General features: G+C 39.9%; 1 protein-coding gene across 2 annotated transcripts in view; it reads right to left on the reverse strand.

Annotated features, from left to right (window-relative positions):
- LOC5518871 (ATP-binding cassette sub-family C member 4) overlaps nucleotides 1-13,257 on the reverse strand; it is a 36,514-nt gene that overhangs the window by 11,834 nt on the left and 11,423 nt on the right. For both annotated transcript variants that reach the window (XM_048730375.1, XM_048730374.1), the window contains exons 14-20: nucleotides 12,653-12,747; nucleotides 11,921-12,007; nucleotides 9,371-9,467; nucleotides 8,185-8,499; nucleotides 7,025-7,156; nucleotides 6,267-6,304; nucleotides 4,958-5,181 (exon numbers count right to left, since the gene is read on the reverse strand). In XM_048730375.1, the coding sequence (XP_048586332.1) occupies nucleotides 4,958-5,181; nucleotides 6,267-6,304; nucleotides 7,025-7,156; nucleotides 8,185-8,499; nucleotides 9,371-9,467; nucleotides 11,921-12,007; nucleotides 12,653-12,747 (988 nt within the window). The remainder of the gene's footprint in view (nucleotides 1-4,957; nucleotides 5,182-6,266; nucleotides 6,305-7,024; nucleotides 7,157-8,184; nucleotides 8,500-9,370; nucleotides 9,468-11,920; nucleotides 12,008-12,652; nucleotides 12,748-13,257) is intronic.

Below are 13,257 nucleotides of genomic sequence, written 5' to 3' on the forward strand. Positions count from 1 at the left end.
AGAATTCATGTCAAAGGATCTCTCACCAATAGAATTCATGTCAGTCTCTCACCAATAGAATTCATGTCAAAGGGTCTCTCACCAATAGAATTCATGTCAGTCTCTCACCAATAGAATTCATGTCAAAGGTTCTCTCACCAACAGAATTCATGTCAAAGGGTTTCTCACCAATAGAATTCATGTCAAAGGGTCTCTCACCAATAGAATTCATGTCAAAGGGTTTCTCACCAATAGAATTCATGTCAAAGGGTCTCTCACCAATAGAATTCATGTCAGTCTCTCACCAATAGAATTCATGTCAGTCTCTCACCAATAGATTTCATGTCAAAGGGTCTCTCACAAATAGAATTCATGTCAAAGGGTCTCTCACCAATAGATTTCATGTCAGTCTCTCACCAATAGAATTTATATCAGTCTCTCACCAATAGAATTCATGTCAAAGGTTCTCTCACCAATAGAATTCATGTCAAAGAATATCTCACCAATAGAATTCATGTTAAAGGGTCTCCCACCAATAGAATTCATGTCAAAGGGTTTCTCACCAATAGAATTCATGTCAAAGTGTCTCTCACCAATAGAATTTATGTCAGTCTCTCACCAATAGATTTCATGTCAAAGGGTCTCTCACAAATAGAATTCATGTCAAAGGGTCTCTCACCAATAGATTTCATGTCAGTCTCTCACCAATAGAATTTATATCAGTCTCTCACCAATAGAATTCATGTCAAAGGTTCTCTCACCAATAGAATTCATGTCAAAGGGTTTCTCACCAATAGAATTCATGTTAAAGGGTCTCCCACCAATAGAATTCATGTCAAAGGGTTTCTCACCAATAGAATTCATGTCAAAGTGTCTCTCACCAATAGAATTTATGTCAGTCTCTCACCAATAGATTTCATGTCAAAGGGTCTCTCACAAATAGAATTCATGTCGAAGGGTCTCTCACCAATAGAATTCATGTCAAAGGTTCTCTCACCAATAGAATTCATGTCAAAGGGTTTCTCACCAATAGAATTCATGTTAAAGGGTCTCCCACCAATAGAATTCATGTCAAAGGGTTTCTCACCAATAGAATTCATGTCAGTGTCTCTCACCAATAGAATTTATGTCAGTCTCTCACCAATAGATTTCATGTCAAAGGGTCTCTCACAAATAGAATTCATGTCAAAGGGTCTCTCACCAATAGATTTCATGTCAGTCTCTCACCAATAGAATTTATATCAGTCTCTCACCAATAGAATTCATGTCAAAGGTTCTCTCACCAATAGAATTCATGTCAAAGGGTTTCTCACCAATAGAATTCATGTTAAAGGGTCTTCCACCAATAGAATTCATGTCAAAGGGTTTCTCACCAATAGAATTCATGTCAAAGTGTCTCTCACCAATAGAATTTATGTCAGTCTCTCACCAATAGATTTCATGTCAAAGGGTCTCTCACAAATAGAATTCATGTCGAAGGGTCTCTCACCAATAGATTTCATGTCAGTCTCTCACCAATAGAATTTATATCAGTCTCTCACCAATAGAATTCATGTCAAAGGGTCTCTCACCAATAAAATTCATGTCAGTCTCTCACCAATAGAATTCATGTCAAAGGGTCTCTCACCAATAGAATTCATGTCAGTCTCTCACCAATAGAATTCATGTCAAAGGGTCTCTCACCAACAGAATTCTGATGTCAAAGGGTCTCTCACCAATAGAATTCCTGTAAGTCTCTCACCAATAGAATTCATGTCAAAGGGTCTCTCACCAATAGAAATCATGTCAAAGGTTCTCTCACCAATAGAATTCAAGTCAAAGGGTTTGTCTCACCAATAGAATTCATGTCAAAGGGTCTCTCACCAATAGAATTCATGTCAAAGGGTTTCTCACCAATAGAATTCATGTCAAAGGGTCTCTCACCAATAGAATTCATGTCAAAGGGTTTCTCACCAATAGAATTCATGTTAAAGGGTCTCCCACCAATAGAATTCATGTCAAAGGGTTTCTCACCAATAGAATTCATGTCAAAGTGTCTCTCACCAATAGAATTTATGTCAGTCTCTCACCAATAGATTTCATGTCAAAGGGTCTCTCACAAATAGAATTCATGTCGAAGGGTCTCTCACCAATAGATTTCATGTCAGTCTCTCACCAATAGAATTTATATCAGTCTCTCACCAATAGAATTCATGTCAAAGGGTCTCTCACCAATAAAATTCATGTCAGTCTCTCACCAATAGAATTCATGTCAAAGGGTCTCTCACCAATAGAATTCATGTCAGTCTCTCACCAATAGAATTCATGTCAAAGGGTCTCTCACCAACAGAATTCTGATGTCAAAGGGTCTCTCACCAATAGAATTCCTGTAAGTCTCTCACCAATAGAATTCATGTCAAATGGTCTCTCACCAATAGAAATCATGTCAAAGGTTCTCTCACCAATAGAATTCATGTCAAAGGGTTTGTCTCACCAATAGAATTCATGTCAAAGGTCTCTCACCAATAGAATTCATGTCAAAGGGTTTGTCTCACCAATAGAATTCATGTCAAAGGTCTCTCACCAATAGAATTCATGTCAAAGGGTTTCTCACCAATAGAATTCATGTCAAAGGGTCTCTCACCAATAGAATTTATGTCAAAGGGTCTCTCACCAATAGAATTCATGTCAGTCTCTCACCAATAGAATTCATGTCAAAGGGTCTCTCACCAATAGAATTCATGTCAAAGGGTTTCTGACCAATAGAATTCATGTCAAAGGGTCTCTCACCAATAGAATTCATGTCAAAGGGTCTCTCACCAATAGATTTCATGTCAGTCTCTCACCAATAGAATTTATATCAGTCTCTCACCAATATAATTTATATCAGTCTCTCACCAATAGAATTCATGTCAAAGGGTCTCTCACCAATAGAATTCATGTCAGTCTCTCACCAATAGAATTCATGTAAAGGGTCTCTCACCAATAGAATTCATGTCAGTCTCTCACCAATAGAATTCATGTCAAAGGTTCTCTAACGAATAGAATTCATGTCAAAGGGTTTCTCACCAATAGAATTCATGTCAAAGGGTCTCTCACCAATAGAATTCATGTCAAAGGGTTTCTCACCAATATAATTCATGTCAAAGGGTCTCTCACCAATAGAATTCATGTCAAAGGGTCTCTCACCAATAGAATTCATGTCAGTCTCTCACCAATAGATTTCATGTCAAAGGGTCTCTCACAAATAGAATTCATGTCAAAGGGTCTCTTACCAATAGATTTCATGTCAGTCTCTCACCAATAGAATTTATATCAGTCTCTCACCAATAGAATTCATGTCAAAGGTTCTCTCACCAATAGAATTCATGTCAAAGGGTTTCTCACCAATAGAATTCATGTCAAAGGGTCTCTCACCAATAGATTTCATGTCAGTCTCTCACCAATAGAATTTATATCAGTCTCTCACCAATAGAATTCATGTCAAAGGTTCTCCCACCAATAGAATTCATGTCAAAGGGTTTCTCACCAATAGAATTCATGTTAAAGGGTCTCTCACAAATAGAATTCATGTCAAAGGGTTTCTCACCAATAGAATTCATGTCAAAGTGTCTCTCACCAATAGAATTTATGTCAGTCTCTCACCAATAGATTTCATGTCAAAGGGTCTCTCACAAATAGAATTCATGTCAAAGGGTCTCTTACCAACAGATTTCATGTCAGTCTCTCACCAATAGAATTTATATCAGTCTCTCACCAATAGAATTCATGTCAAAGGTTCTCTCACCAATAGAATTCATGTCAAAGGGTTTCTCACCAATAGAATTCATGTTAAAGGGTCTCTCACCAATAGAATTCATGTCAAAGGGTTTCTCACCAATAGAATTCATGTCAAAGGGTCTCTCACCAATAGAATTCTGATGTCAAAGGGTCTCTCACCAATAGAATTCCTGTCAGTCTCTCACCAATAGAATTCATGTCAAAGGGTCTCTCACCAATAGAAATCATGTCAAAGGTTCTCCCACCAATAGAATTCATGTCAAAGGGTTTGTCTCACCAATAGAATTCATGACAAAGGGTCTCTCACCAATAGAATTCATGTCAAAGGGTTTCTCACCAATAGAATTCATGTCAAAGGGTCTCTCACCAATAGAATTTATGTCAAAGGGTCTCTCACCAATAGAATTCATGTCAGTCTCTCACCAATAGAATTCATGTCAAAGGATCTCTCACCAATAGAATTCATGTCAGTCTCTCACCAATAGAATTCATGTCAACGGGTCTCTCACCAATAGAATTCATGTCAGTCTCTCACCAATAGAATTCATGTCAAAGGTTCTCTCACCAATAGAATTCATGTCAAAGGGTTTCTCACCAATAGAATTCATGTCAGTCTCTCACCAATAGAATTCATGTCAAAGGGTTTCTCACCAATAGAATTCATGTCAAAGGGTCTCTCACCAATAGAATTCATGTCAGTCTCTCACCAATAGAATTCATGTCAGTCTCTCATCAATAGAATTCATGTCAGTCTCTCCCCAATAGAATTCATGTCAAAGAGTCTCTTACCAATAGAATTCATGTCAGTCTCTCACCAATAGAATTCATGTCAAAGGGTCTCTCACCAATAGAATTCATGTCAGTCTCTCACCAATAGAATTCATGTCAGTCTCTCACCAATAGAATTCATGTCAAAGGGTCTCTCACCAATAGAATTCATGTCAGTCTCTCACCAATAGAATTCATGTCAAAGGGTCTCTCACCAATAGAATTCATGTCAAAGGGTCTCTCACCAATAGAATTCATGTCAAAGGGTCTCTCACCAATAGAATTCCTGTCAGTCTCTCCCCAATAGAATTCATGTCAAAGGGTCTCTCACCAATAGAATTCATGTTAAAGTGTCTCTCACCAATAGAATTCATATCAAAGGGTCTCTCACCAATAGAATCCATGTCAAAGGGTCTCTCACCAATAGAATTCATGTCAAAGGGTCTCTCACCAATAGAATTCATGTCAAAGAAGCAGACGGGTGCCCTCATCATGGCGTCGAACATCTTGCTGTGCAGATTTCTGGATGCTACAAGGCACAGCTCGTAGAACACCGTTGAACGCACGAGGGTCAGAAAGAATAGACCGAATGTCAGGCCCGCATACACGCCAATCATGGTGTCTCTATCAGGTATTGGCTTGGCTTTTTTTACACTGTCTTGATCAAGGTCGGTCCTGTGGAGAAATGCGTTTCCGCAGATTTTTGGCGTTTATTGTGCGTTTCCATAGATTTTTAGGCGTTTCCACATATTTTTTAGGCGTTTCCAAAGATTTTTTAGGTATTTACACAGATTTTCTTAGGCGTTTCCAAAGATTTTTTTAGACGCTTCAATAGACTCTCTAGGCGTTAACGGGCCTTTTTGTGTGTGTTAAAGAGGCGAATTTAAGACAGTGGCGGATCCACAAGAGGGGAACCCCTTTTCGTACGGAAACCTCACCTGAAAGACAGAGCAAAAAAATGACATGACATTTTTCAATTCTCAATATATAAGCTCAAGATTCCGCATACAAGGAGTTCCTCTGACAAGCCTCATACCTCGAAGACGAATCTATTAGAAAAAAAAACTTTTTGGTATGTTGGTTTACGTAACATAAGGAACACGTCTATGCCAGAAATCAGGCTTACCGAAGTTAACCAGACCTTATTTTGGGAAAACTTGCCATTTTTTTGCTCTGTCTACCTGAAATGTATGGGAAATCTTGAAAATCTTGGTATCGGTATCTCATCGGTAATATTGGTCCCCCCCCTCTCCGTTTCGGGAAAGCGTGGTTGTGCCCCTGAGTCTAAGGCATTTTCGAGGCGCTTTAAAGTATTGTCTTTTACAACGATGTCCGTCAATGTCGGGACCATAATAATTTTGGCTGTGTCTATCCCAAAAGTATCCCCCAATATCATTACTGCCGAATCCGTTGTATCGCGACCAGCGTTTTCAAAACACGATTTATTTTGGTTTTCCGTTCGGTCAGTAAAACCATTTTAAGCCAACAGTCTCGGTTTGTGCACTTCCCTGGATATCCTCTGGACGAAAACCAGACAGTGTTGCGACAGAAAGCCAGGCAACTGCACTAGGCGAGAGATGAAAAGGATCTGATTGGTTTAGAATAATTTGACTGGCGGAACAGAAAATCCCAAAAGACAAAAACAAATCGATGTTTTGAAAATGCGGCGTCGCGATACAACGGATTCGACAGTAAAGAAGCATATCCCTTTTCAAAGAAAAATAGCTCATGTCTAGAATGTCATAGTAAAAACCACTTACCAGTATGATAACCACCAGTCACACAGCATAGACAGCGTCTGTAGCACATGAAAACTTAACTTAAATACTTAAAAAAAATTAACCTATTCTAGCTTGCGCTAATGTCTAGGTGGTGGCGACAGGTCTAGAAACGTGATAAAGATGGACGGACAAATAGAAGATGGACGGAAGACGGACAGGTATATAGAAAATAGACAGACGGATAGAAATGGACGGACAAATGGGAGACAGAGGGACAGAAGGATAGCAAGACAGATGACAGGCTATTTGGATATTGCAAGAAAAGGAAAGATGACCGAGAATTACAGCTAGGGCTGAAATGCTCTGAAATTGCAATTATATAGGTCTTACTCAGACTGCAAGCAGTCGCTGAGATTGCCTGAGTCTAGGTCTAACATGCCATATAAGGCGCAGTGTGCTGCCACGCAGTTAGAAAGAATGACAGACGTGTGAGTTCCCCTTGGTCATGCGGTATAGACATTGCAGATGGCCTCCTCTTTCTTTGGTGTGTTTTTGACGTTCCACGACTACAGGTTGGTATACAAGGATTGAGAGACAGGCTGTTATCTAACGTTATCTTTTAAGCTACAAGGGGTACATCGACCCTAATGAAAAAAAGCCGGGTTTTATCTACCAAATATGATCTCTAATTGACCTGACCCGGGTTTAAGCCAAGGTACTCATGCTTGAAAAGCGAGATCTGTTGCGTTGAGCTATCACACCCATCTATCTAGCGCAAGGCATATTACTGTTCTTACCTGAGCTATCACAAAGAGCAAAAGCACAAACAACGACGCGGGTATGCTGTGGAGGGACTTGAAATACTGTATGTAAGTTGCTATGGCGACAGCACCCTCGTGCTTAGTCTCCCCCGGCAGTCCATTGTCCTCCTGTGTAAACCATGATACCAGAGGTTTCGTTATGTCATAGTAAACACGGTCATGGTCTGATTTGATCATGTGTTCTAAAAAAAAACTACCGTACTAGCAGATCATAGGCACCTGTAAAGCACTAGTTTAACTTTGGCAACTGCAGGTATGAACATACATTATTACAAAACCTTGATCGTGTGTTGACTTGAATATTTTTTTTTATAAATAATCTTATGAGCAAGACCATGTGCTGTTCTTTCATCTTTAACTGCTTCAATATTCTTCTAACTCTGGTAAATAATTTGTTACTACTAAATCGCTTAAGGATTCCGTCATTTAAACAAACCGAATTTGTTTGAAAATTTGGTGTTTGTGTCAGTGCCTTGCGGAGAGGTGGTGGGATTGGAAACCAATTCAGTGTTGGCCAATGAAAACACTTCAAGAAGTTTGAATGATAGAAGCCAGGAGGCGATTTAGCTGACTGAAATCGTCTACGGATGTTTACAAAATTTTGAAGACGGGAGTAATAGTGGCTCATGTATTCTAACATAAACGTTCAATACTGCCTTGATCATGTGTTCTAACACAAACGTTCAGTACTGACTTGATCATGTGTTCTAACATAAACGTTCAATACTGACTTGATCATGTGTTCTAACATAGACGTTCAGTACTGACTTGATCATGTGTTCTAACATAAACGTTCAGTACTGACTTGATCATGTGTTCTAACATAAACGTTCAATACTGACTTGATCATGTATTCTAACATGGACGTTCAGTACTAACTTGATCATGTGTTCTAACACAAACGTTCAGTACTGACTTGATCATGTGTTCTAACACAAACGTTCAGTACTGACTTGATCATGTGTTCTAACATAAACGTTCAGTACTGACTTGATCATGTGTTCTAACACAAACGTTCAGTACTGACTTGATCATGTGTTCTAACATAAACGTTAAGTAATGACTTGATCATATAAATTGAACATGTGTTCTAACATGAACGTTTCGTACTGGGCCACTTGATCATAAATTCTTACATAAATTTCCACTTGAGGCGCAACCACATCACCTTCCGTATCCTCAATAGTCCCAGTAAGCAGGTGCGTCATTTCCATATTAGGAAACACTTTCCCGCCTTGAGACAAGGCCGCTGACACACTACTGGCTAGACTGTCGGCTCGCTTGCGCCTATTTAGAACAGAGAGGTTCTCGTGGTGAAGCGAATGCGCAGCAGATGCCTGGATATCCCTCATCTCTTCCTCCTCCTCAACTGTCGTGTGTGGGCATATGGCGACTAGGTCAATGCCAGCCAGACGGACTTGGTCGAAGGTGCCACGGGATACACATTCACCCTAAGTGATATTAAAGCCGCATTGTCACCAGTTTACTTCCGGAGGTCCGACGGAAACCTCAACCGTTAAAAGACAAAAGAATCTATTAGAATCCGAGATATTTAACAGGCCATCCGCTCTAAATTATCAATCACATCCTTAAAGAAACTTCCAATAGACACACTGCTTTCAATATTTTGAAATATTTTTCGCGTTTCCCGTTAAAAATCATCGGATATTGTTAGGTAATCGACCGGAAGTAAACTGGTGACAATGCGGCTTTAAGTATGTAAACGTTCACGGTACGTCACGCAAAGCCTTGTTACATCGTAACCCATGTCACGCAATATGGGATAATCCTTGTTACGTTTTATATCTTACAATACGTAACATGGCTCATTACATTATAACACAACGTGTCACGCAATTCGAAAGAAGTTTCCTTACATTGTAACACGCCATGTCACGCAACGCATAACAAGTAGCACAACGTGTCACGCGGTTTGAAAGAAGTTTCCTTACATTGAAACATGACATGTCACGCAATAAGTATCAAGTAACACATGTCACGAAATATGTGGCAAGCCTCATTACACCATAAAATACGAATAAGAAACAAGCAACGCACAACATGTCATGCAATTCGAATGAAGTCTAGTCACAAGCCATCTGACGCGATACTAAACATGTCACGTAAAACAAAGCTAGCCACATGTCACGTCACGTAATACATAACAAGGTTTGTCCACTCGCAACATAGCATGTCATGCAATACAAAACAAGACTCGTCACATCATAAAACAACATCGTGACATTATAACGCAACATGTCACGCAATATGGAACAGTGAAAAATATTTCCATACAGTATAGGTATATATAATCTGACGCACCTCTGACATTGCAATGATATGGTCAGCTTCTTTGACATAGCGGAACTGATGCGTGACGAGAATGCGTGCTTTGCGTGACAGATACCCCATGATGCAACTAAAACAAGAGCAAATCACAGACTATTAGTATGGTGAAAATATTTCAGATGCGCGCATATCTCACATTCTATTGTTATTAATGAGCGTGCGAATTGGTTCCAGGCTCGCATCATTTAATGACTTGAAGGTAAAAGCTGACTTAAACAACAGCCGAACAAGAGCTTTGAAGGCTACAGCCCAAGAAGAATATGGAAAAGATAAGAGGGTCCAAGTTGACAATTTCGCAAAGGAGGCAGAGAAAAGAAACATGAAAGATCTATACAAGTATACAAGCCAGGAGACTAGCAGCTCAACAATCACGTGTGCAGAAACCTGTGAAGGAAAGAAATGGAAAACCGTTATCAAACGCTGAGGAACAACTTAAGCGCTGGGCGGAGCACTTTGGAGGCAACTTAATCGACCTGATTATATAACTAGAAAGACTACAGTCAAGCTGTAGAAAAACTAGATGGTCTGCGTAGGCGTGGTGTAGACAAGATATAAATCAACCCAAGGTTGAAAAGGTATGTTTAACGCCTCTGTGAAACAGAGTAGTTGCGCTGACGTTTCGAGCGTTAGCCCTTCGTCGAAGTCGGAGCTTTTACTAGATATTCCACCATCAGACAACACCCTGCACTTGAAATGCCAAAAACAAGTAAATCCGAGATTTACCCTGAAAAACGAAATGGCAGCAGGACCCGATAGCGTCCCTGCAGAGGCGATGAAGGCAGACCTGTCAACCTCAGTAGAGTTCCTACATAGGTTTTTTTGCTAGAATACGGGAAGAAGAGAGCATCCCTGCAGATTGGCGAGGAGGGATTATTGTCAAAGTTCCAAAATAAGGAGATCTTGGGGAATGCAACAACAACAGAGGGATAATGCTACTATTGTAGCATACTATACTACTGTTCCGGGTAAGGTGTTAAATAGAATACTTCTGACGAGGATGAAGACAGCAGTTGACCAACAGACAGGCTTTAAAGAAGACCGCTCGTGCATAGATCAGATTTGCATCTTACGAGTTATCATCGAACAGTCTCTTGAATTCGTCCCTTTATGTCAACTTAGTGGACTATGAGAAGGTGTTTTATAGTTTGGACCAGGAAACACCGCTTATGGTATTCCAGAAAAGCTTGTTACCCCTTGTTACCAAGTGCAGCTATGAAGGGCTTACCTGTCGCGTAGCCCATGAGAGCTCTCAGAACCATTCGAAGTGAGCTGGGGTGCGACAAGGGAGTTTACTATTACCCTTCCTATTTCTGCTGGCAATTGACTGGATTATGAGATCTGTGACTAAAGCAGGCAAAAACGGAATACAGTGGACTCTATGGGAACAACTAGATGACCTTGACTATGCGGATGATCTTGCTCTGCTCTCACACAATCACAGGCAGATGCAACAAAAGACAACAAGGCTAGCAGAGGAATCTGCAAAAAGTGGTCTGAAGATTTACAGAGTCTGGAGGAGAGTTACGGAGTTCACATATCTCGGGAGTGTAGTAAACACCTTGGGAGGTACAGAGAATTGGAAAGGCATCTAGAGAACTTTCAGAGAAAACCAAAATTTGCATGTTTAGATCTAATGTGAAGAGTGTTCTGCTGTATGGGTCAGAAACCTGAGGAACAACAAAGGAAATACAGAGCAGAGTCCAGAGGGTTCTTAATAGCTGTCTCAGACGAATCTTTGGCATATGCTGGAAGGACAAGGTATCTAATGTGGAACTGTGGGAAAGGGCTGGAAAAACAACAATAGCGAAGCAGATAAGAAGAAGGAAATATGGATGGATTGATCATACTCTGAGAAAACCAATGAACATCATCACACGGCAAGCTCTTTCCTGGAACCCCCAAGGGAAAAGGAAACGAAGAAGCCCAGTAAAAGCTGTAGGAGAGATCTAGAGGGATAAATAAAGGAGCAGGGATGGAATTGGGTGGAGAAAAGAACGCTCAGAACCGTGTGTGCTGGAGAAAGCTAATCGATGGCCTATGCTCCGCATGGGGCGATGGGCATAAGTAAGTAAGAAGAAGCAGATGGGCATAAATAAGTAAGAAGAAATAAATGACTTGACTACAAAGGACCCTAACTTATACTGGTATTTACACAATTTTATACCCTGAACATAACCAAGATGACACCGCCACACGCAAACTTTTGAGCTATTAACACTATTTAAAGCCGCCTTGTCACCAGTTTACTCCCGGTCGATTACGTAACATTATCCGATGATTTTTAACAGAAAACGCGAAAAATATTTCAAAATAGTTAAAGCAGTGTGTCTATTGGAAGTTTTTTCGAGGATGTTATTGATAATTTAGAGCGCATGGCCTGTTAAATATCTCGGATTCTAATAGATTCTTTGTCTTTTAACGGTTGAGGTTTCCGTCGGACCTCCGGAAGTAAACTGGCGACAATGCGGCTTTAAGTCCCCTCCCCTGCACGTATGCAGATCAACAAGGAAAATCTAGACTTACTTTTTGTAAAGATGCATTCCAATGTGTATGTCGACAGCACTGAGAGGGTCATCAAGTAGGTAGATATCCGCATCAGAATACAGGGCTCTGTGAAATTAAGAAATATATCGTAAATACTTGTTTTGGCACCCTAGGAGCTTATTTTTAATTTTGTGGGTCGCCAAGGGGGGGGGGGGGGACGCGGCGCTTATTCGAAGCAGGGCGCTTATTCCGAAATTGAGACTTCAGCTTTTAAATTTCAAAATTCAAGTCTATATAAATAACTGTCAGACTGATTAATTGGTCAGTAAGAAATTAAATACTCCAACAAATAATAGTCCAGTACCCTTTTTTAATTGGTATCGCCCCTAGGTGATCTTCAAACCAGAAGATCAGTTCATTAATCCATGTTTGTGCAGATCATTTAAATTTCTATAAAGTCGTTTAGTGTTGTATAAATCATAAAAGTTTCTATAAAGTCTTTCATTGCTGTACAAACTAAGTTCTTATATTTAGGTACTGGCTAAAAGCGGAGCTCCATACCAAAGCTTATTTTCGTTCAATTATTCCAAAAGTAATTTCGTTTACTCGAAATTTCACTCGAAAAATCGAGTCGATGGGTTAGCAATATTTGCTACTATATTTTTCTTGTATACCACTTTTTCTTAGGTATAGGGATCCGCTCAAGCGGCGCTTCGCTTGGTGTTAATCTGTTCCGTTCCGTGTTAATCTGTTTATTGTTGTCGTACAAACCTCGCCAGGGAAATCCTTGCACGCTGGCCCCCACTTAGGGACACACCGCGCTCACCAACTAATGTTTTGTCGCCATCATAGAACATGCTGATATCCTGATGAATGAATACAGTACAAAAATCACATTGGTTCGCTATCTTGGGATAATAGACAGTATCAATTCCTGAAACATGGGTAATGGGTGGATAAGCGAAACCATCAAAATATTTTTTAATTATATTTGAAATGCGGGCGCATTGCAAGATGCATAAAAATTGTGAGTATGTGTCATCCGTCTGCAACCTGCAAAATGTTTTATTCTTCATCATTGCTGTGCAAGTTACAGGAAAAATTGCCGCGTGTAACATGACCTTTAAACTCGTGCGTGACATTAGCGAGACAGATGCAAGTTTCTGTCTGTCTCGCCACAACTACTTGATTATTGTGATTTAGATTTCTCGGTACGCCACGTGGAAGTGTAAAATAAAAACAACTTTAAATCCCGCTTACTTAGCTTTTGTCTAGTCTAGTCCTCGTAAATAATTTTCCAAAACAATTATTCTCTTCAGGTTGATAAATAGTGATGGATAATCCCCTCAACTTTTCGCCACTATTCACTTAATTAA

Source organism: Nematostella vectensis, chromosome 7, assembly GCF_932526225.1.
Source record: "Nematostella vectensis chromosome 7, jaNemVect1.1, whole genome shotgun sequence".
In the NCBI taxonomy this organism is placed as follows: Eukaryota; Metazoa; Cnidaria; class Anthozoa; order Actiniaria; family Edwardsiidae; genus Nematostella; species Nematostella vectensis.